We start from the raw sequence: 22,815 nt of genomic DNA, 5'->3' as shown, positions 1-22,815 counted from the left end.
CTTGCGAAACTTAGAGCACTTAAGCTAGCCAATTCTTTTATTCTGATGCCATTGTTCATTTGACTAAACTAACGGCTAAGAATTCTGGTTTTGCTATACAGGCGCTCAGAGCGCTATGGCTTAGATCATGGTCAGCTGACGTGACTTCAAAATCTAAGCTACTTAACATTCCCTTCAAGGGGCAGACCCTACTCGGGCCTGGTTTGAAGGAGATTATTGCTGATATCACTGGAGGAAAAGGTCATGCCCTTCCTCAGGACAGGTCCAAATCTAGGGCCAAACAGTCTAATTTTCATGCTTTTCGAAACTTCAAGGCAGGTGCGGCATCAACTTCCTCTAATGCTAAACAAGAGGGAACTTTTGCTCAATCCAAGACGGTCTGGAGACCAATCCAGACCTGGAAAAAAGGTAAGCAGGCCAAAAAGCCTGCTGCTGCCTCTAAGACAGCATGAAGGAACGGCCCCCTATCCGGTAACGGATCTAGTAGGGGGCAGACTTTCACTCTTCGCCCAGGCGTGGGCAAGAGATGTTCAGGATCCCTGGGCGTTGGAAATTATATCCCAGGGATATCTCCTGGACTTCAAAGCTTCCCCCCCCAAAGGGAGATTTCACCTTTCACAATTATCTGCAAACCAGATAAAGAGAGAGGCATTCTTACACTGTGTACGAGACCTCCTAGTTATGGGAGTGATCCATGCAGTTCCAAAGGAGGAACAGGGATAGGGTTTTTACTGAAATCTGTTTGTGGTTCCCAAAAAAGAGGGAACCTTCAGACCAATTTTGGATCTAAAGATCTTAAACAAATTCCTCAAAGTTCCATCATTCAAGATGGAAACTATTCGTACCATCCTACCAATGATCCAGGAGGGTCAATATATGACTACAGTGGATCTAAAGGATGCTTATCTTCACATTCCGATACACAAAGATCATCATCGGTTTCTCAGGTTTGCCTTTCTAGACAGGCATTACCAGTTTGTAGCTCTTCCCTTTGGATTAGCTATAGCCCCAAGAATCTTTACAAAGGTTCTAGGGTCGCTTCTGGCCGTCCTAAGGCCGCGGGGCATAGCAGTAGCCCCTTATTTAGACGACATCTTGATACAGGCGTCAAACTTCCAAATTGCCAAGTCTCATACGGACGTAGTACTGGCATTTCTGAGGTCGCATGGGTGGAAAGTGAACGAGGAAAAGAGTTCTCTATCCCCACTCACAAGAGTTTCCTTTCTACGGACTCTGATAGATTCTGTAGAAATGAAAATTTACATGACGGAGTCCAGGTTATCAAATCTTCTAAATTCCTGCCGGGTTCTTCATTCCATTACGTGCCCTTCGGTGGCTCAGTGTATGGAAGTAATCCGCTTAATGGTAGCGGCAATGGACATAGTGCCGTTTGCACGCTTACATCTCAGACCACTGCAACTATGCTTGCTCAGTCAGTGGAACGGGGATTACACAGATTTGTCCCCTCAACTGAATCTGGACCAAGAGACCAGGGATTCTCTTCTCTGGTGGCTATCTCGGGTCCACCTGTCCAAAGGTATGACCTTTCACAGGCCAGATTGGACAATTGTAACAACAGATGCCAGCCTTCTAGGTTGGGGTGCAGTCTGGAATTCACTGAAGGCTCAGGGATCGTGGACTCAGGAGGAGTCTCTCCTTCCAATAAATTTTCTGGAACTAAGAGCGATATTCATTGCTTTTCAGGCTTGGCCTCAGTTAGCAACTCTGAGGTAGATCAGATTTCAGTCGGACAACATCACGACTGTAGCTTACATCAAGGGGGAACAAGAAGTTCCCTAGCGATGTTAGAAGTTTCAAAAAGAATTCTCTGGGCAGAGATTCACTCTTGCCACCTATCAGCTATCCATATCCCAGGTGTAGAGAACTGGGAGGCCGATTTTCTAAGTCGTCAGACTTTTCATCCGGGAGAGTGGGAACTCCATCCGGAGGTTTTTGCACAACTGATTCATCGTTGGGGCAAACCAGAACTCGATCTCATGGCGTCTCGCCAGAACGCCAAGCTTCCGTGTTACGGATCCAGGTCCAGGGATCCCAAGGCGACACTGATAGATGCTCTAGCAGCGCCCTGGTCTTTCAACCTGGCTTATGTGTTTCCACCGTTTCCTCTGCTCCCTCGACTGATTGCCAAGGTCAAGCAGGAGAGAGCATCGGTGATTCTGATAGCACCTGCGTGGCCATGCAGGACCTGGTATGCAGATCTAGTGGACATGTCATCCTTTACACCATGGTCTCTGCCTCTGAGACAGGACCTTCTACTTCAGGGTCCTTTCAACCATCCAAATCTAATTTCTCTGAGGCTGACTGCCTGGAGATTGAACGCTTGATTTTATCAAAGCGTGGCTTCTCCGAGTCAGTTATTGATACCTTAATACAGGCACGAAAGCCTGTCACCAGGAAAATTTAACATAAGATATGGCGTAAATATCTTTATTGGTGTGAATCCAAGGGTTACTCATGGAGTAAGGTCAGGATTCCCAGGATATTATCTTTTCTCCAAGAAGGTTTGGAAAAAGGATTGTCAGCTAGTTCCTTAAAGGGACAGATTTCTGCTCTGTCTATTCTTTTACACAAGCGTCTGGCAGATGTTCCAGACGTTCAGGCATTTTGTCAGGCTTTAGTTAGAATCAAGCCTGTGTTTAAACCTGTTGCTCCACCATGGAGCTTAAATTTGGTTCTTAAGGTTCTTCAAATAGTTCCGTTTGAACCTCTTCATTCCATAGATATCAAACTTTTATCTTGGAAAGTTCTTTTTTTTTTTTTTTTTTGGTAGCTATTTCCTCGGCTTGTAGAGTCTCTGAGCTATCTGCCTTATAATGTGATTCTCCTTTATCTGATTTTTCATATGGATAAGGTAGTCCTGCGTACCAAACCTGGGTTCTTACCTAAGGTGGTATCTAACAAGAATATCAATCAAGAGATTGTTGTTCCATCCTTGTGTCCTAATCCTTCTTCGAATAAGGAACGTCTATTACACAATCTGGACGTGGTCCGTGCTTTAAAGTTTTACTTACAAGCTACTAAAGATTTTCGTCAAACATCTGCTTTATTTGTTGTCTACTCTGGACAGAGGAGAAGTCAAAAGGCTTCGGCAACCTCTCTTTCTTTTTGGCTAAGAAGCATAATCCGCTTAGCCTATGAGACTGCTGGACAGCAGCCTCCTGAAAGGATTACAGCTCATTCCACTAGAGCTGTGGCTTCCACTTGGGCCTTTAAAAATGAGGCTTCTGTTGAACAGATTTGCAAGGCGGAGACTTGGTCTTCGCTTCATAATTTTTCAAAATTTTACAAATTTGATACTTTTGCTTCTTCGGAGGCTATATTTGGGAGAGAGGTTTTACAGGCAGTGGTTCCTTCCATTTAAGTACCTGCCTTGTCCCTCCCTTCATCCGTGTACTTTAGCTTTGGTATTGGTATCCCGCAAGTAATGGACGATCCGTGGACTGGATACACCTTACAAGAGAAAACACAATTTATGCTTACCTGATAAATTTATTTCTCTTGTGGTGTATCCAGTCCACGACCCGCCCTGTCATTTTAAGGCAGGTAATTTTTAAATTTAAAGGGACAGTCTACACCTATATTAATGTTAGCCTATACCTTAGATTGTGTTCCGATTGTCATAACTCACCCCCTCTACCCCAACGAGTCTGCTTCAAAAACGGAGTTATTCAAAATCAAAAGTTTGATTTAAATCGTTACAAATGGCCGACCAGCTCCACCTATAAACTACATCACAGACTGTCTCCAATAAAACGCTCCAATCAAAAGTTGATCACTGATTAAAAATCGGTCTTGCGCTTTCGTTGTTTCGCGCATGCGCACCAGCAGAGGAACAAAAAATCCGGAACAAAAGCATATTTTCAATTTGCACACAACCATAGGTTTGGTTAATTGCCAGCTGCGCAGACGGACTTCAGTTTACTCACTTCCGTAAAGGTGCTCATGCGTGTTTAGACGGTAATTACGTCAGTGGCTGCTATGTGCACGAGTATGAGCTACAAAGAGAAGACGAGTTCAAGGTAGGAGGAGAAGGGATTGGGCGGAGTTTGTCGGCCATTTGTAACGATTGAAATCAAACTTTTGATTTTGAAGCAGACTCATTGGGGTTGAAGGGGTGAGTTATGACACAATCTAAGGTATGGGCTAACGTTAATATAGGTGTAGACTGTCCCTTTAAACTACAGTAACCACTGCACCCTATGGTTCCTCCTTTCTCGGCTTGTTTTCGGTCGAATGACTGGCTATGACAGTTAGGGGAGGATCTATATTACAGCTCTGCTGTGGGTGTCCTCTTGCAACTTCCTGTTGGGAATGAGAATATCCCACAATTAATGGATGATCCGTGGACTGGATACACCACAAGAGAAATAAATTTATCAGGTAAGCATAAATTGTGTTTTTCCTATTGCCTAGCAGGGAAGTATCAACAATGAGGTCATGTGAACTTGTTTTAAAGTGCTGAAATGAATTATGTTATAGAAAGGGGGTGAAATTTAACCAAAGGGGCTAAATGAAGAATTATATATTGCATTGTTTAAATTTTTTAAATTACCAGTAGCAGTTTTTGCATCTACATCCTGGTTCTTAATCCACCATTTCCATTTTTAAAAAAACCCTATCTATATTATATTCCAAATTAAACAGAAAATAATTTTGCTCTATAAGGAATTGCTATCGTGACTTTCGCAGACAATAGCACACCACTTGTAATCTGCCCCTAAATTTTTGATATTCTGTGACCCGTGGCACACTGTTCTAAATGAATGCATTCTCAAGAAATACAAGCTTAATGTGTTAATCACTCCCTAATTTGTATATATGATATATTTGGCATTTGTTAATGTATTAAAGGGACAGTAAAGTCAAAATTAAACTTTAATGGATTGGATAGAGCAGACAATTTTAAACAACTTTAAAATGTACTTCTATTATACATTTTGTTTCATTTTCTTGGTATCTTTTTGTTAAAGAGTACTCCTAGTTGAGATCAGGAGAGTGCACATTTCTTTAGCCACCTGGCAGAAGTGTTTGCAATAATATTTATAGAAATGTTGGATCTTAGGAGTATTGCTGCCACATGACTAAAGATGTGCACGCTCCTGAGCTCACCTACTATTACTGTTTAACAAAGCATACCTAGAGAACAAAGCAAAATTCATAATAGAAGTAAATTTAAAAAGTTGTTTAAAATGTCATGCTGTATCGAAATCAGCAAAGTTTAATTTTGACTTTGCTGTCCCTTTTTAAAAAGATCATCTTATGTGTTATGGGCTAATGTTTAGATCATTAATCCTATTGTGTCTTTGATCCAAACAAAAGTTTTTGCCTCATAACATATGATTGTTCATGCTTATTGCATATAACGCTCATGAAATGAGTTTCGCATTTTCTAGGCATTAAGAGGAAATGACGTGCACAGTAACAAGACCCTTTATTGATTGACCTCTCCAGTGATCAAATTAAATATATCCAAATCCAAGAAATTTACATTTACCATATAAAATTCATGTTTAACCCTTACTAAGCCTACTAAACAATATAGTTATGCCTATTCCTGACAAATATCCTCCGTTATATTGACTTTTAAACTTTTACAGTCACAGTATTAGTTAATTTCATAGTTTTTTTTTTATTTTGCCCCCTTTTAATGCAATTTTTCTTTGAAAATAAAGGATTTTCATATTTTCCAAACTGATAAAAAAGCACCCTGCTAAATTCTCAAGGCTAACCCTGCTACACATGTTTCCTTGATTTGGCTTTAACAGATAACTAGTGCAAACCAATGCATTTTATTCTAAGTTTGACAGTTGCTACCCTTGTCAGCTGCAGACTAAAGCCCATATCAGCTTTTCCAAATAAGTCAAACGGTGGGTGGCGTTTAGCTGTTGAAAAACCATTACAGTTTTAAAAAGTTATTCTATAGCTAGACAACAGAAATATCTTGCCAAGGGTTTTACTGTCATTTTAATACAATTAAGTAATTAGCACCTGTGAGCTTCTTCAATACTGTATTTATATTTGGTATGCATTACAAAATTGTAGTTTTTTTTTTTTTTTTAATGACCGCAAAGCTAGTTTTGATATGAAACAAAATATACAATTTAAACAACTTTATTTTACTATCTAATTTGCTCCTTTTTCTGTATCCTTTGTTGAAAAGCATATCTAGATAGGCTCAGGAGCTAGCAGCTTATTGGTGGCTGCACATATATACCTCTTATCATTGGCTTAACAATGTGTTCAGCTAGCTCCCAGTAGTGCATTGCTGCTTCTTCAGTAAAGGATACCAAGAGAATGAAGAAAAATTGATCATAGAAATACATTTGAAAGTTCTTTAAAATTGGATGTCCTATTAGAATAATGAGAGAAAACGATTTTTGGTTTCATGTCCTTTTTTAACCTCACATGTACAAACAGAGTTCATACTATATCTGTGTATTAGTTTGTGATTGGTTTACAAGGGTTCTTTTTTCTGGGTGGCAGGGAAATCAGTTAAAAGAAAAAAACTTAAAAATATATGCTCGTTTGACAAAACAAAGCTGCATTATTCATTGTAATATTGTTCTCTGATATGGAGGTACATTATCATACACTTTATAATTTGTGTTTAATGTTCCTTTAACCCTGTGAGTGCTAAGCTGAATTCTATATTTTTCTGTTTTTTACTATTTTAAAAAAACTTTTTATTTAACTTTTTTCCCCCCAGATCCCCAAGACGTATACCATTGGAAGAGTTAGGCGATTACCTTTCCAATGGTAGGTCTTGGGGGTCTGTAGCTGCTTAGATCCCTGAGATACAGGTTTCTAAGCAGCATGCCCCCTTTCCCTATACTTTGTATGGACAATTTTAAATAAAGTTGCGCGGTGACGTTATCACGTTATTGTGCGTGACGTTACCGCGTGTAACGGGAAGCCCCGGCGATGCCTGTCACTATGCAGGCCCGATCGCCGGGGTAGGAGCTGGTGGGGGCCCCCAGATTGGAAAAAAGTAGTTGAGTGCTAATGACAGCTCTGAGCCGTCATTAGTACTCAAGGGGTTAAACAGTTTCTAAATTTATTATTTGTATTTGGTGTTTCTTAAAAACCACTTTAAGCTACATTTAGATCCTCCCAAAAATATTAAAATTTATGGCAAATTTTTCTGTGTATAGTTGCAGTTAATTCTCACGACTCCTTACAGTATCTTATCTTATATGCATATTATCTGTCCATTTCTTCTCACAAGAACATAAACTCTGTTTTCCATTATATAATGACATGGGAGAGAAGTTCTAATTTATTTTATATATCATTTTCAAAATGTGTTAATGCATATAAAATTACATTTTATAAGGTGTTGATGGACATAATGCTCTGCAATGTGAAGAACGCTTGTTTATGGCTTTGAAGAAAAAAAGCTTTCTTTCCTAAGATACGGTGAGTCCACAGATTCGTCAATTACTGTTGGGAATATCACTCCTGGCCAGCAGGAGGAGGCAAAGAGCACCACAGAAAAGCTGCTAAATGTCACTTCCCTTACAACAATCCCCAGTTTGCCTTTGGTTCAAGGAGGAGGTGAAGTTTTGGTGTCTGGAGAAGATTGTATTTATTCACTTCAATCAAGATTTTATTATTTTGAAAGCCAGAGTAGGTTTGCTCTGATCTTTCCTCTCAAGATTGGGTCTAGCCGTACTCCACATTAGTCTCTTCAGTAGGGCAGTGGTGGCTTTAAAGCAGTTAATAATTTGTAAGGTGGCCCTTACTGCGCTTTCCTAACCTTTTACTGCCCTAGTTTAGAAACCAGAGTAGGTTTACTCTGTTCTCTTTTTTTTTTTTTTTTTTTTTTCCCCTACAGGTCCATGTGGGGAGTGGCGTCCTCTCATACCTGGTAAGCTGTCCTCCTGCCGGACGTCCAGGCTGCTGGTAAGTGCCTTTGTCGTCTGGGGATAGGAGACTGCACTTTATAAGATTCAGCTGCAGCTTATATGGGACAAATGTATCCTTTGTAAGGATATTGACAGGCAGAGAGCAGGCACTAAGATGTGACTGGAGACAGGGGTTATGACTTTTTATGTATTAAAGTATAATCCTTTTTATTCATTGTGGGTTCTGCTAACAAGCTGTATTTTTTTAGCACACTTTGTGTAGATGGTCCACATAACTGCTTTATATGACTTATGCAGTTTGGATGCTTACTTCCACACTTAAACGGTTGTGTAAATTTCTTATCATATTGTGTTTTATGGGCTGAGAATGTATTTACATAGAGACCGCTATGACCTCTAGGACAGTTGGGCTGTACAGCGTCTAAATGCTCGATGTGTTGCTTTGCTGTAACAGCTCAGGGGATGTTGCATGTACCGATGTGGGAAAAGACTGAATCTCCATTATCCTTGTGATCATTACTTTCTTCTTTCGGCCGTCCGGCATTATTTTTAGGGCGGGAAGAGACGCTGCATTGTTAGAGACGCGCTTGTATGCAATGCAGTTTTCTTTGGTGGGTCACGTGACCCTTTTCTCCACTTTGCTTTAGAATTGTGGTAGAAGTCAGTTAGTTTGAGTGGCGTCCCCAATGATATGTTGTTAATTTGATTCTCGATCACTACCCAGGTAGATCGGTTGTGCTTCCAGGGCTGAGTTAGGCTGGGGAAGCGGAGTGAAAGTTTTTAAAAACAGATATTTTTTAATATGCATTGTCGTACTTCAGTTAAGCTGAGGTGTTTGAAAGTGGTCTGGTTTTTCTAGCTTAGCGCTAGTATCGTTCTCGGAAGCCTTTCCAGTACTTTATAGAGTGCAAGTACACAGCATATTTACATAGTTACATATATACATATTTGTATATTTTATTAAAGGTTTTTCTTTTAATTTACTTTACATCTCTGTCTCTTGTTCTTTGTTATTTGTTACAGCGTAAATGTTTGCCTACATGTAATATGTGCTGCTTGTTTAGCTACAAATTTCTCAGGGTGAGATAGGGTTTTTGTCCTGAACCCAATGTCTCTCAGGTAGATGCTGTCTAGGCAATGTCCCAGCTTTCTCCTTAATCGTCCCAAGCCTCAATGGCGTCACATGCGGTGCCCTGCGGTTCTTCTCTATCGCCTGAAGGAGTGTATTTGCCTACAGATTTTGCAGCTCAGGTATCCTCTGCGGTATCTGTGGCTTTATCTGTTTTTACCTTACCTAGAGGGAAAACGCAAGAGTATATTAAAATTCAAATGGTAAGGTTTCTGTTCCTCATTCTGCTACACAGGTCGCTCTCTCTCCTAAGTGTGATGAGGAGGATTCGTCAGTAGATTCTGCGGGTAAAATCTCAGATTCGGACAGTATAATTCCTTCATCTGATGCTGAAGTGGTCTCCTTCAGATGTATGCTTGCACACCTCATGTACTTTTAAAGGAGGTTTTGGCTACTTGGAAGACATTGATACCCTGTCGTTGTCAACCTTTGAAATTTTTTTGTGAACTTTATCATTTCTATGACGTTCCTTCCTATGAGGAGGTGTTTTCTAGACGTGCCTTGGATGATTTTACATGAATAGGAGAAGCTAGGGATACCTGGCTCCCGTTCTTTTAAAGGATTTTCCTGTCTCTGACTCCATTAAAATGCATGGTGCATTAAGTAGAAGGGAGCTTTTCTACTATGGCTCAGAGAACTAAGATCCCTATGGAGGGTAGCTGCTCCTTTACGGATCCATGGATAAGAAGCTGGAGGTTTAATTGTTCATTTAGAGCAATGCTTTGTCTTATTAGACTTGCTGTGCTAGCCAGTCGAGCTTGTGGCTGAATCTTGGAAATCGGATGAGAAGCTTACCTGCGGCTTAGTGGTACAGCCTAGGCTTTCTAGTTCTGCAGTTGCTGCCAGGGGTAAATTTCTACTTCTAGAGTATCTACAATCCAGGTATGATGAGAAGCATTCCTTGAAATGGGTTCAGGACCTTTTCTAGGAGTGATAGTCCCAGTCTGGGAACGGGATTTAGGTATTTACCTCAAGTTTCTCAGGTTTTGCCTTTCAAAGTAGTATCAATTCTCCTTTGCTGCAAGTGGGCCTGTTCATATCGAACATAGACCTGAAGGGCGTGTATTTATTGTTCCCATGATCAGGATCTTCTCAAGTCTCTGAGTTTCATCTTCCTAAAAAAGCCTTTTAGGTATTGGGGTATTGCAGGGGGCTTTTCTGGACAATATATGGTTCAGGTGTCATCCTTCGAGCAAACTCTCTTTCGGGAGATCTTGTCCAATCTACTTTCCCATGGATGGGAAATTAATCTGGAGCAGAGTTCCCTTGTTCCATCTACAAGGGTGATTTTTTTGAGGGGAACTTAGTATCTTCTTCTAGATAGATAAAATATTATCAGAGGTCAGCTAATCAAGGATTTATTCCTTTTCCTCTCTCTGCTGTCTAATGTCCGTTTTAACAGCAAGCTCTAATGGTCCGGTTGATAGCTTAACCATCTTGAAACGAGAGGGTTGAGACTTTGAATCTAGCTGCTGTTGATTTTCCAGGAATTGGTCTAATGGTTTCCATGGGCATCATTCCCTTTTTGCTATTTTCTATATGATAGAGATCATTCGGATCTGTTTTAGGGGATAGATCTAGATCAATCATCAAGAGACTTTCTCCCATGGTGGTTTTTCAGCAATAGCTGTCTCGGGGCATGTGCTTTGGAGATTTTCCTGGGTGATGTGACCACGGACTCCAGCCTGCTTGGCCGGGAAGCAGTATGGGACTTAAGGCATGGAAGTGTCTGCTTTCCTCTTTAATATCTTAGAGTTGAAAGAGATTTGCAATGTTCTGAGGGCTTGTCCTCAGTCATCCTTAGCTTGGTTCCAGTCGGACAAGGTCGCCTCAGTGTCTTACATCAGTGGCCGTGCGGTCTAAGGCACTGGATTAAACCTCCAGCCTCCTTGGAGGTGTGGATTTGTATCCCACCACTCCAGAATCCAGTTAACCTATGCGGTACATGGACATTATTTAATCCAGAGGAACTCAGCGTTCCTTAGTCATGTAGGAGGTGACTTGGATTGTCTGTGGGCGGAAGCTCCCGATTGCTGTTTGTCGTCCACTTTCTAGGGGTGGACAACTGGGAATCGGATTTCTGAACAGACAGATATTTCATCAGGGGAGTAGGACTCTCCATCCATGAGTCATTGCTCATGTCAAACAGGAGAGAGCATCAGTAATTCTGATAGCTCCTGCGTGGCCTCGCAGGATCGGGTATTCAGACCTAGTGGAGATATAGTCTTTCCCACCTTGGAGATTGCCTCTGAGGAAGGATCTTCTAATTCAGGGTTATTTCCTTCACCCAAATATAATTTCTCAGAAGCTGACTGCTTGGAGATTGGACGCTTAGTTCGGTTTAAGCGTGTGTTTTCTGTGTTGGTCATTGAGACCATGTTTCTGGCCTGTTACTTGAAACTTTACCATAAGATATGGCGTAAATGTCCTTATGGTGTAAATCCGTAGCCTACTCTAGGAGTAGGGTTAGGACTTTGCCCTTTCTACTGGAAAGTCTGGAGAAGGGTTTGTCAGTCAGTTCTCTGAAGGGTCAGATTTCTGTATTCTCTTTTCTTGCTGCATAAGCGTCTGGTTTTGTTTCTTCTTATCTCTTCTACTCGGAGAGTGTTGGAACTCTCAGCTTTGCAGTGGGATTTGCCTTATCTTTCTTGCCGATAAGGCGGTTCTTCGTACTAAGTTAAGTTCCTTCCTAAAGTGGTTTTGGACAGAAATTGTAATCAGGAAATTGTTGTTCCTTCTCTTTGTCATAGTTCTTCTTTTCTGAAGAACGTTTGTTGCACAACTTGGAGGTTGTGCATGCTTTAAAAATGTTATTTACTGGCGGCTAAGGATTTTCAGGAGTCTTCTGCCCTGTTTGTTTGTTTCTCTGGGAAACGTAAGGGTCCGAAAGCTTCTGCTACTTCTCTTTCTCTCTGGTTGAGAAGATTAATTGGTTTTGCTTATGAGAATGCTGGGCAGCAGTCTCCTGAGAAAATTACAGCTCATTCCACTAGGGCTGTCTCTTTCTCCAACATAGGTGTGTCCGGTCCACGGCGTCATCCTTACTTGTGGGATATTCTCTTCCCCAACAGGAAATGGCAAAGAGCCCAGCAAAGCTGGTCACATGATCCCTCCTAGGCTCCGCCTACCCCAGTCATTCTCTTTGCCGTTGTACAGGCAACATCTCCACGGAGATGGCTTAGAGTTTTTTAGTGTTTAACTGTAGTTTTTCATTATTCAATCAAGAGTTTGTTATTTTCAAATAGTGCTGGTACGTACTATTTACTCAGAAACAGAAAAGAGATGAAGAATTCTGTTTGTATGAGGAAAATGATTTTAGCAACCGTAACTAAAATCCATGGCTGTTCCACACAGGACTGTTGAGAGCAATTAACTTCAGTTGGGGGAACAGTTTGCAGTCTCTTGCTGCTTGAGGTATGACACATTCTAACAAGACGATGTAATGCTGGAAGCTGTCATTTTCCCTATGGGATCCGGTAAGCCATGTTTATTACGATTGTAAATAAGGGCTTCACAAGGGCTTATTTAAACTGTAGACTTTTTCTGGGCTAAATCGATTGAATTAACACATATTTAGCCTTGAGGAATCATTTTATCTGGGTATTTTGATATAATAATATCGGCAGGCACTGTTTTAGACACCTTATTCTTTAGGGGCTTTCCCCAAGCATAGGCAGAGTCTCATTTTCGCGCCGGTGTTGCGCACTTGTTTTTGAGAGGCATGGCATGCAGTCGCATGTGAGAGGAGCTCTGATACTTATAAAAGACTTCTGAAGGCGTCATTTGGTATCGTATTCCCCTTTGGGTTTGGTTGGGTCTCAGCAAAGCAGATACCAGGGACTGTAAAGGGGTTTAAAGCTTAAAACGGCTCCGGTTCCGTTATTTTAAGGGTTAAAGCTTCCAAAATTGGTGTGCAATATTTTCAAGGCTTTAAGACGCTGTGGTGAAAATTTGGTGAATTTTGAACAATTCCTTCATGTTTTTTCGCAATTGTTTCTAACAAAAACATTAACCAGGAGATTATCGTACCTTCTCTGTGTCCAAAACCAGTTTCAAAGAAGGAACGTTTGTTGCACAATTTGGATGTTGTTCGCGCTCTAAAATTCTATTTAGATGCTACAAAGGATTTTAGACAAACATCTTCCTTGTTTGTTGTTTATTCAGGTAAAAGGAGAGGTCAAAAAGCAACTTCTACCTCTCTCTCTTTTTGGATTAAAAGCATCATCAGATTGGCTTACGAGACTGCCGGACGGCAGCCTCCCGAAAGAATCACAGCTCATTCCACTAGGGCTGTGGCTTCCACATGGGCCTTCAAGAACGAGGCTTCTGTTGATCAGATATGTAGGGCAGCGACTTGGTCTTCACTGCACACTTTTACCAAATTTTACAAGTTTGATACTTTTGCTTCTTCTGAGGCTATTTTTGGGAGAAAGGTTTTGCAAGCCGTGGTGCCTTCCATTTAGGTGACCTGATTTGCTCCCTCCCTTCATCCGTGTCCTAAAGCTTTGGTATTGGTTCCCACAAGTAAGGATGACGCCGTGGACCGGACACACCTATGTTGGAGAAAACAGAATTTATGTTTACCTGATAAATTTCTTTCTCCAACGGTGTGTCCGGTCCACGGCCCGCCCTGGTTTTTTTAATCAGGTCTGATATTTTATTTTCTTTAACTACAGTCACCACGGTACCATATGGTTTCTCCTATGCAAATATTCCTCCTTAACGTCGGTCGAATGACTGGGGTAGGCGGAGCCTAGGAGGGATCATGTGACCAGCTTTGCTGGGCTCTTTGCCATTTCCTGTTGGGGAAGAGAATATCCCACAAGTAAGGATGACGCCGTGGACCGGACACACCGTTGGAGAAAGAAATTTATCAGGTAAACATAAATTCTGTTTTTTCTTGGGCTTTCAAAAATAAAGCTTCTGTGGAACGGATTTGCAAGGCTGCAACTTGGTATTCTCTGCACTCCCTGTCAAAATTTTAAAAAAAATTGGATTATTTTACCTTGGCTGAGGTTCTTCTGGGAGAAAGGTTCTTCAAGCAGTGGTGCCTTCTGTTTAGGTTACCTGTCTTGTCCCTCCATAATCATCTGTGTCCTCTAGCTTGTGTACTGGTTCCCAACAGTAATTGATGATTCCGTGGACTCACTGTATCTTAGGAAAGAAAACAAATTGTATGCTTACCCAATAAATGTATGTATTTCCGGATATGGTGAGTCCACGGCCCGCCCTTTATTTTAAGACGGTTATTTTTAACTTTAACCTCAGGCACCTCTACACCTCGTGTTATTTCCTTTTTCTCCATTTTCCTTCAATCGAATGACTGGGGATTGTGGGAAGGGAATTGACATTTAGCAGCTTTGCTGTGGTGCTCTTTGCCTCCTCCTGCTGGCCAGGAGTGATATTCCCAACAGTAATTGATGATTCCATGGACTCACCATATCCGGAAATAAATACATTTATCAGGTAAGCATAAATTGTGTTTCCCTTTTTATATAAGAATTAAGCAAATTATGTCTCTGTAGAGAGAGTATTTTTTTCCATCTTTGTAAAATCTAATAAGAAAACAAATATTAGGGTGAGTAAGGCGCTACGTTTAAAACTATACAATGCCACAATATCAGGGAGATCCCCTCAAATGACTCCCAAAAGGAAGTACAGATCTATAAAAGTGTCTAGCTAAAAGTGCAAAAATGCACCAAGGTAGACTGAAATAAAGCGGCGTCTACAAAAGACTGAATATATAGTTATAGGCTGACAAGTTACTAAATATGATACAATCCAAATGCAAGGAGGCTAAAAAAATGCAGTATCAGATAAAAAGACTAAGATAATTACATATATTACGCATATAATATGCAAAAAATTAAAAATAAAATTTAAAAACCACATTTAATCTTGAAAAATAAAAGCATATAAATAGAACAGATACTCCTATATCATAGGTGATCACAATGTATTAAACAATAAAACAATTCATAAAACAATTCATATGTATGAAAAAAAAGTCCATCATTTTTATGATGTTTAAAAATAGGTCCAAAAGATTTCACCATAAAGTTCAATGAGTAGATTCAAAGTTGTTCCTAGTTATGTGTGTAGTCCGGTCTATTGCCAGGTTCCAAATCGCTTTTCCTTCACGCAGTCTTTGGTAATAGGATCAAACAACGGAGTTTTAAAAAGGCATCAAAGCCGAAACGCGTTACTGTTTGTCTCTGCAAGTGTCCCAGGGCGAGTTCCGTAGCTTTGCCCTATAGGCATAAGAAAAAGCAACACTTTACCGCTACTTGTGTCCACTGAGACGATCCGTTGTTTGGTCCTATTACCAAAGACTGCGTGAAGGAAAAGCAGTTTGGAACCTGGCAATAGACCGGACTACACACATAACTAGGAACATCTTTGAATCTACTCATTCAACTTTATGGTGAAATCTTTTGGACCTATTTTTAAACATCATAAACATTATTGACTTTTTTTCATGCATATGAATTGATTTATGAATTGTTTGATTGTTTAAATCATTGTGATCACCTATGATATAGGAGTATCTGTTCCATTTATATGTATTATTCATATGCTTTTATTTTTCAGGAGTAAATGTGTATTTTTAGGTGGCCAAGCACTATAGTGCTGGACACCTATTGTTTTTGCTCAGATTATTATTATTATCATTATTTTTCCACCGTTTTTTTCAAATGCTTATAATAACAGCATAACTCAAAAACTCCATGAAACTTGGCACAGTGCTAGAGATCTATGCTGTGCATAATCCTATGCAACCTAAATCTCATAGGTCATGTGATCTAGCAGCCATATTGCTTTTTGCGACAAATTTCGACAAACGCTTGAAAATCTTCTTCCCGGGAACCGCTTACGTTACAGTTGTGAAACTTGCTATGTGCATTGCTGTACTGACCTATAATAAAGTTTGTTCAAGAGAAGTTATTTAGTCACATGATCTAGCTGCCATTTTGAAAAGTGCGAAAATCTTTAAACATCTTCTCTAAAACCGCTAAGTGCAATGTAGCGCAATTTTGCACATGTGCTCTTTGCAAAGTCATATACCAAGATTGTTCAAACTGTGGATTTTACATAATCAACATGGCCGCTATGAGCCATTCGCCTTTTAATCGCTGTTAAATTGTGTAAATTTGCACTTTATGTTTACACTATTTAACTATATTACAGTGTATAGACACATGATTACACATAGTCATGACCCCTAAAGGCAATGTTGCAGTCGCACTGCGCAGTTGCCTACATGAAGTAAAACATTTGCACATTTTCATGAAACTTCTGCAAATTGTAGAGGTCTATAGTGAGCATTAGTATGTGCAATTTGAAAGCCATACATTGCATTGCTTGGCGGCCATTTTGTTTCGTATGCGCTGTTTTTAAAAACTACAAAAATCTTCTTCTCCAAAACCACTTATAGAACAGACTTGAAATTTTGTTTATAGAGTTATCTTATGACTAACATTCTGATTTGTTCAAGAGAAGTTGCTAGGTCATGTGGTTTGGCAACCATTTTGAATTGTTCAAAAACGCTTAACGATATTTTTTAACCAATAATAAAACAAAAATTGTTTTACAAAAATGTTTTATTTTTGCCATGTTTATTGACATTTATGGTGAGCACTATTATGCGTAATATGAAGGCTGTATATCACATGATCTGTCAGCCATTTTGTTTTAATGCGAAAATTTCACAAAATTATTTTCTCTGCAACCACTTATGTTAGAACTGTGAAACTTGCTATATAACCTTATATTTTGACCTAGAGTCACAGGTGTTCATGTTGAAGGAATTGGTCACACGCTGTGGCAGCCTTATTGGTTTACGTGAAAATTTCGAAAATGTATTTTCTTTGCAACCGCTTATGTTAAAGCTGTGAAATTTGCTGTATAACCATATATTGTGACCTAGAGTTACATCTATTCGTATTGAAAGTATTAGTCATATGCTGTAGCAGCCATCTTGAAAAACCCAAAAATTTCAAAAAAGTATTTTTTCCCCAACTGCATGTGTTAGAACTGTAAAAACTTGTGTTAAAGCTTTATATTGTGACTTAGCTGCTTGTATGCCATTGCAAAGGCGATGCGCTTGGCCACCTCTATTGCTGCTTGCAGCTATATTACATTTTATTTTTTGTATATTATATGCGGAATATATGTAATTATCTTAGTCTTTTTTATCTGATACTGCATTTTTTTAGCCTCCTTGCATTTGGATTGTATCATATTTGGTAACCTGTCTGCCTATAACTATATAGTTAGTGTTTTGTAGACGCCGCTTTATTTCAGTCTACCTTGGTGCATTTTTGCACTTTTAGCTAGACCCTTTTATATTAAAAATCTAATAAGTTCATCGTAGTTATAGAGGTTTTTAATCTACTTTCCAAGGCTATAAACATATTCCAAAAGTACTTGGTCGAATGCCAACATGAGGATGGAACGTACATTCTAATAACTTTCTGTATAGATACATTTTTTTTTTATTTTATTTTTTTTTGTTAAACTTGGTGTTTTATTTGTCTCTTATGATATTAATAGACTTTGATTTCTAAGAGCTGTTTTAAAGGTTAATAAAAAAATTAAAAAAAAAAACCCTGAAAAAAATACTGGTGGATAAATATTGCCAAGAGCAAAATGTTAAGCAGGAACCAAACTTGGCCAGTTCAGCTGAAATTGAGTAACAGCTCTTTGCAGGTTCTGTACAACCTTGGTCAACTTTAATCCTGCTTTATATTATTATATTGCGATAAAGAGATGGTAACTATTTTTAAATATTATAAAGATTTAATTAGATACTGTTTTGTCCTTTTTTCTGTAAAATTGAAATTTTATTCTAAATATCTGGATAAAAAGTCTTAATTCATAAACCATTGTTTTCAACCACTGTTTTTGTAAAGAAAAAAAAAAGTATTCTGACTTTTTTTTAATTTTTTTTTTAGTCCCTATTCCTTTATGGATCTGCCTTCTGAATTTTAGATTACAACACATTTAAAGGACCAGTAAATACAGTAGATTTGTATCTAAACTTCAAATGAGTAGTAGATTATTATTTTTTTCTGAAAAGTTTGTCTATTTCCACTCCCACTGCATCATGTGACAGCCATCAGCCAATCACAAATGCATATAGTACATTCTGTGAATTCTTGCACATGCTCAGTAGGAGCTGGTGACTCAAAAAGTGTAAATATAAAAAAACTGTGCACATTTTGTTAATGGAAGTATATTGGAAAGTTGTTTAAAATTGCACGCTCTAGCTGACTCATAAAAGTTAAAATTTGACTTATGCATTCTTTTTTTTTTTTTTTTTTTTTTTTTTTTTTTTTTTTAAATACTTTTTTAGTAAATTCCATATATCCTATAACTGAGTTTTATGTATGTTTAATCTAAATGTAGGTTATTAACGGTTTGATGGAACGCCCTGACTGGGAAGATGCAATAAAGATGCCAGTTGGAATTCTCCCTTGTGGCTCAGGAAATGCTTTGGCTGGAGCTGTCAACTATAATGCAGGGTGAGGAAAAAAGCCTTCTGTATATGTACATATTGATAAATATTAATATCCTTCAAGTACAGTATGGTTTTAAATGCAGGTATTAGAGTTTTAGAAGTTAAATAACTCAATTATCAACCAATAGAAAAGCAATCCCTGTGCAAATTGAGTTCATTGCTGTTTCTTAATTCCCAGATTACCTCTTTAAATGTTGCCCTTAAACTTCAGATCATAGTTTTGTATAGTACAGCTTACTATAAAGTTTGGGATACCCTTTCCTTTTGCACAATAAAACCTAAATTCTCTGCCAGTCATATGCAGACCTGTCATTTTATTGCCGTTCCTAATTTTCTGTATAGTTTTAATGCCTATTCTCTAGTTGTACACTGAAGCTTGAAGTTTCAGCAAACTACTCCTTAGTCTTTTTTTAAAGTCTTACCTTAGATTAAGATGAAAATAGCCCCCTGCACCCCTTTCTATATCATGTAGCAGGAACAGTAAAACAATTATTTTAAAATAAATATTGTTTCTGGCCACGTTGAAATGGCTGTCAAGCTCTGCCCACTAATAACATCACAATCTGGGTTGCATCTAGGCATTCTGCTGAATAGCATTGACAGTCTGTAGAATCCAACTACTGAGTCTTTTGTAACTAGTGAGCCTTCAATGCAGCCCAGACCGTGATGTCATCAATAGGTGGAGCTTGGCAGCCAATTTAAAGTGGCCAGAAATGATATTCATTTTTAAATATTTTTTTTCTGCTCCTGCTGCTTGATATAAGAAGGGGTGCGAGAGGCTATTTACAGCTTAATCTAAGGTAATACTTTAAGATAACTAAGGTGTAGACTGTCCCTTTAAAATCCTTTAGCCATCTAATTTTCCAGGGCTTGGCTCACATCCTACCTAGAGATCTAACTTCTATGCTTTTGTGGGACTTTCATTATTTTGCGAGGTTTCATTGTATTTAACCTTCAGGACAAGTTTATCATTGGTTGCATTCTCTGTGCTAGTGTTTTCTCTGATATATAATGTTTAAGACTTAAGAATGATTGTGATGCTCTTTTTAGTCAGCAGAAAAGGCAACTTATGAATTAAAAGCAAACCTATCAGAATGACAGACTATGTAATGTTGCTCTCCAGAGGTTTTGGAACTACATTTCCCATGATGCTTGACCAGCATCATGGGTAATGTAGTTCCAAAACCTCTGGAGGGCCACAGTTGATGACTCCTGATGTAATGCATTCTTCTAGAATGTACCACACCCTGTTGTGACTCGCTGATGGGAATGGCTTTGCATATAATCTTTAATCTTATATTGAGGATGGACTAATTCTCTTGAGCATCTTTTGCAAGAAAGTCACATGGTTATCCTTGCATTCTGGTGATATTTTTAGTTTACTTAAAGGGACAGTCTAGTCCAAAACAAACTTTCATTATTCAGATAGGGCATGTCATTTTAAACAATTTTCAAATTTACTTCTATCACCAATTTTGCTTTGTTCTTTTGGTATTCTTAGTTGAAAGCTAAATCTAGGAGGGGGGGGGGGGTCCCACACTGCAGAAAATAGGAACTGTCCTATACCTAAGATGGTGGTGACCATTATTGAGGGTGAGGGAGGGATTAGGGGGTGGGAAGTGTCAGATGGGAGACACAAAGGGGTTCCCAAAGAAGCTTTTACAATCATTTGTGCCATGATTGCACAAGTGGCATGTAAACAATGTTGGTTAAAAACTCAAAGTTTGTGAAAGAGTTAAAAAAAAAATTTTTATTTTTTTTTATATTGTCACATTTAGCTGGGAATTGGTGGCATGAAATATACCTAGGTCAATACCTTGGGTTGTCTCTATTTCTGTTTAAATGGAGTGATAGCAAAAATGCTAAAAATTCTCTGGTATTTTGGGCAAGTTCTTCACTGAAAGTCCCGGTAGTGAAGGGTTTAAGGAAAAAAAAATGTAATTTTCTCCATATGTTATAATTTTCTGACCTGATCGAAGCCCCCCCCCCCACCCTTTCTTTTTAATATTTTATAAGGGTATAAGAAAAATATAAAACATTAAGTCTATACAGAAAACAAATGCATAGACATACACTTTGATCAGTATTACAACGTAACCATAAGTCTAAAAGAAAACAATGAAACAATACATATGCATCTATCAGTAACCAAGTAATGAGTATACAGTGTCTGCAATAATTTCCAGATAACTGCTTGCTTCCAAGTACAAGTTCATCCTGAAGGCACACAAATCAGGGTCTCCAATAGTTCTCAGAGGCTACTTACAATTGTGGAAATTCTATAGAAACTATTTTTATATAAATTCAGCATGTAAGTCTCTCTATTCTACTCTCGCTTTTCTGTGTCTCAAACCACCCTTGTCACTTAAATTGTATAATTGTTTGTGTAGTTTAAATTAATCTTGCAATAGTGAAAAAACTTTAGCACAATGCATGAATGAATTTTATTATTTTAAAAAAATATTTGGACAGTTTTTGATTATTACATCTATTTCTTACAGGTTTGAACAGGCAATGGGAACAGAGCTGCTACTAAACTGTATATTGCTCCTATGTCGTGGTACACTTATGCCTATGGACCTTGTATCTGTGACTACCTGCTCTGGAAACCGTTCATTTTCCTTTCTTAGTGTTGCCTGGGGCTTTATTTCTGATGTGGACATAGAAAGTGAAAAGTATCGACACATGGGCTCAGCTCGTTTTACTGTTGGAACTATGGTAAGGGTGGCATCACTACGTACTTATCGAGGCCGTCTTTCCTACTTACCTGTGCTAGATGCTCACCGCCCCATCTGCAGAAGTATCACACTTTCTCCCAATGGGAGCCTTTCTTCTTTTCATCATGCTCCTTTACACCGCACAATTTCAGACATGGGACTTTGTGAAGAGCGCAATATTATGTTTAAGCGTTCCTCTGCTGCATTTGATACCAATGAGTTACCTAGTTTTGAGACTCCATCTCCAGGTTCTCCAACAGCCTTGCACTCCACTAGCTTCTCATTTGACGCACTGCCTGACCATCCACAAAAGGAAAAAACATTATCCAATGACAAAAAATATCATACACCTCACAGTGTAAACGGACCAAAGGATGATCTTGTTCCTCCACTAGAGCAACCGTTACCTAAGAGCTGGATAACTGTGGAAGATGATTTCATTCTTGTTTTGGCTATTTATCAGAGCCATTTGGGAGCAGACTTATTCACTGCACCATTTTCCTACTTTGACGATGGTTTGATCCACCTCTTCTTTGTGAAAGCAGGGATTTCTAGAGCTGCCCTTGTTCGTCTCTTCCTGGCTATGGAAAAGGGAACACATTTTGAGATGGCATGTCCACACCTTGTCCATGTGCCTGTTCAAGCTTTCCGTTTGGAACCACTTACAAGGAAAGGAGTTCTTACTGTTGATGGGGAGCGTGTAGAATATGGTCCGATTCAGGCTCAGATACATCCTGGACTTAGCAACCTCATCACAGGGTCTCAGAGAGTCCGTTTAACTACTTTTTAATGATTTGTTCAGTGCCAGGCTCTATTGTGCAATACAAATTTATCTTGTGGTTTATTGTAGTTTGAACTAAATGTTAATATTATATCAATGCTTTGGTTTGTGTCGAAGGGCAAAACTGAAGCGGTTTGAAATTGTGGCATGTGCCTAGCTAACAATACAAGTTGCCTACGTTTATAGTTTTATTTTTGTTCTTTAATTTAAAAAAAAATTTTAAATACTAATTTCTCCAACATAGGTGTGTCCGGTCCACGGCGTCATCCTTACTTGTGGGATATTCTCTTCCCCAACAGGAAATGGCAAAGAGCCCAGCAAAGCTGGTCACATGATCCCTCCTAGGCTCCGCCTACCCCAGTCATTCTCTTTGCCGTTGTACAGGCAACATCTCCACGGAGATGGCTTAGAGTTTTTTAGTGTTTAACTGTAGTTTTTATTATTCAATCAAGAGTTTGTTATTTTAAAATAGTGCTGGTATGTACTATTTACTCTGAAACAGAAAAGAGATGAAGATTTCTGTTTGTATGAGGAAAATGATTTTAGCAACCGTTACTAAAATCCATGGCTGTTCCACACAGGACTGTTGAGAGGAATTAACTTCAGTTGGGGGAACAGTGAGCAGTCTTTTGCTGCTTGAGGTATGACACATTCTAACAAGACGATGTAATGCTGGAAGCTGTCATTTTCCCTATGGGACCCGGTAAGCCATTTTTATTCAGACAGTAAATAAGGGCTTCACAAGGGCTTATTAAGACTGTAGACATTTTCTGGGCTAAATC

General features: G+C 39.0%; 1 protein-coding gene across 1 annotated transcript in view; it reads left to right on the top strand.

Moving 5' to 3' along the window:
* Nucleotides 1-22,286, top strand: part of SPHK2 (sphingosine kinase 2) — a 58,709-nt gene extending 36,423 nt beyond the window's left edge. Inside the window, exons 4-5 of the mRNA XM_053690649.1 lie at nt 18,424-18,539; nt 21,037-22,286. Coding sequence (XP_053546624.1) covers nt 18,424-18,539; nt 21,037-22,042 — 1,122 coding nt within the window. The 3' untranslated portion in view covers nt 22,043-22,286. The remainder of the gene's footprint in view (nt 1-18,423; nt 18,540-21,036) is intronic.
* The last annotated feature ends 529 nt before the right edge of the window (nt 22,287-22,815 follow it).

The sequence above is a fragment of the Bombina bombina genome, chromosome 8 (genome assembly GCF_027579735.1).
Source record: "Bombina bombina isolate aBomBom1 chromosome 8, aBomBom1.pri, whole genome shotgun sequence".
Classification (NCBI taxonomy): Eukaryota; Metazoa; Chordata; class Amphibia; order Anura; family Bombinatoridae; genus Bombina; species Bombina bombina.
Note: the sequence above shows the minus strand (reverse complement) of the source record. Positions and strands in the feature narration are given on the sequence as shown.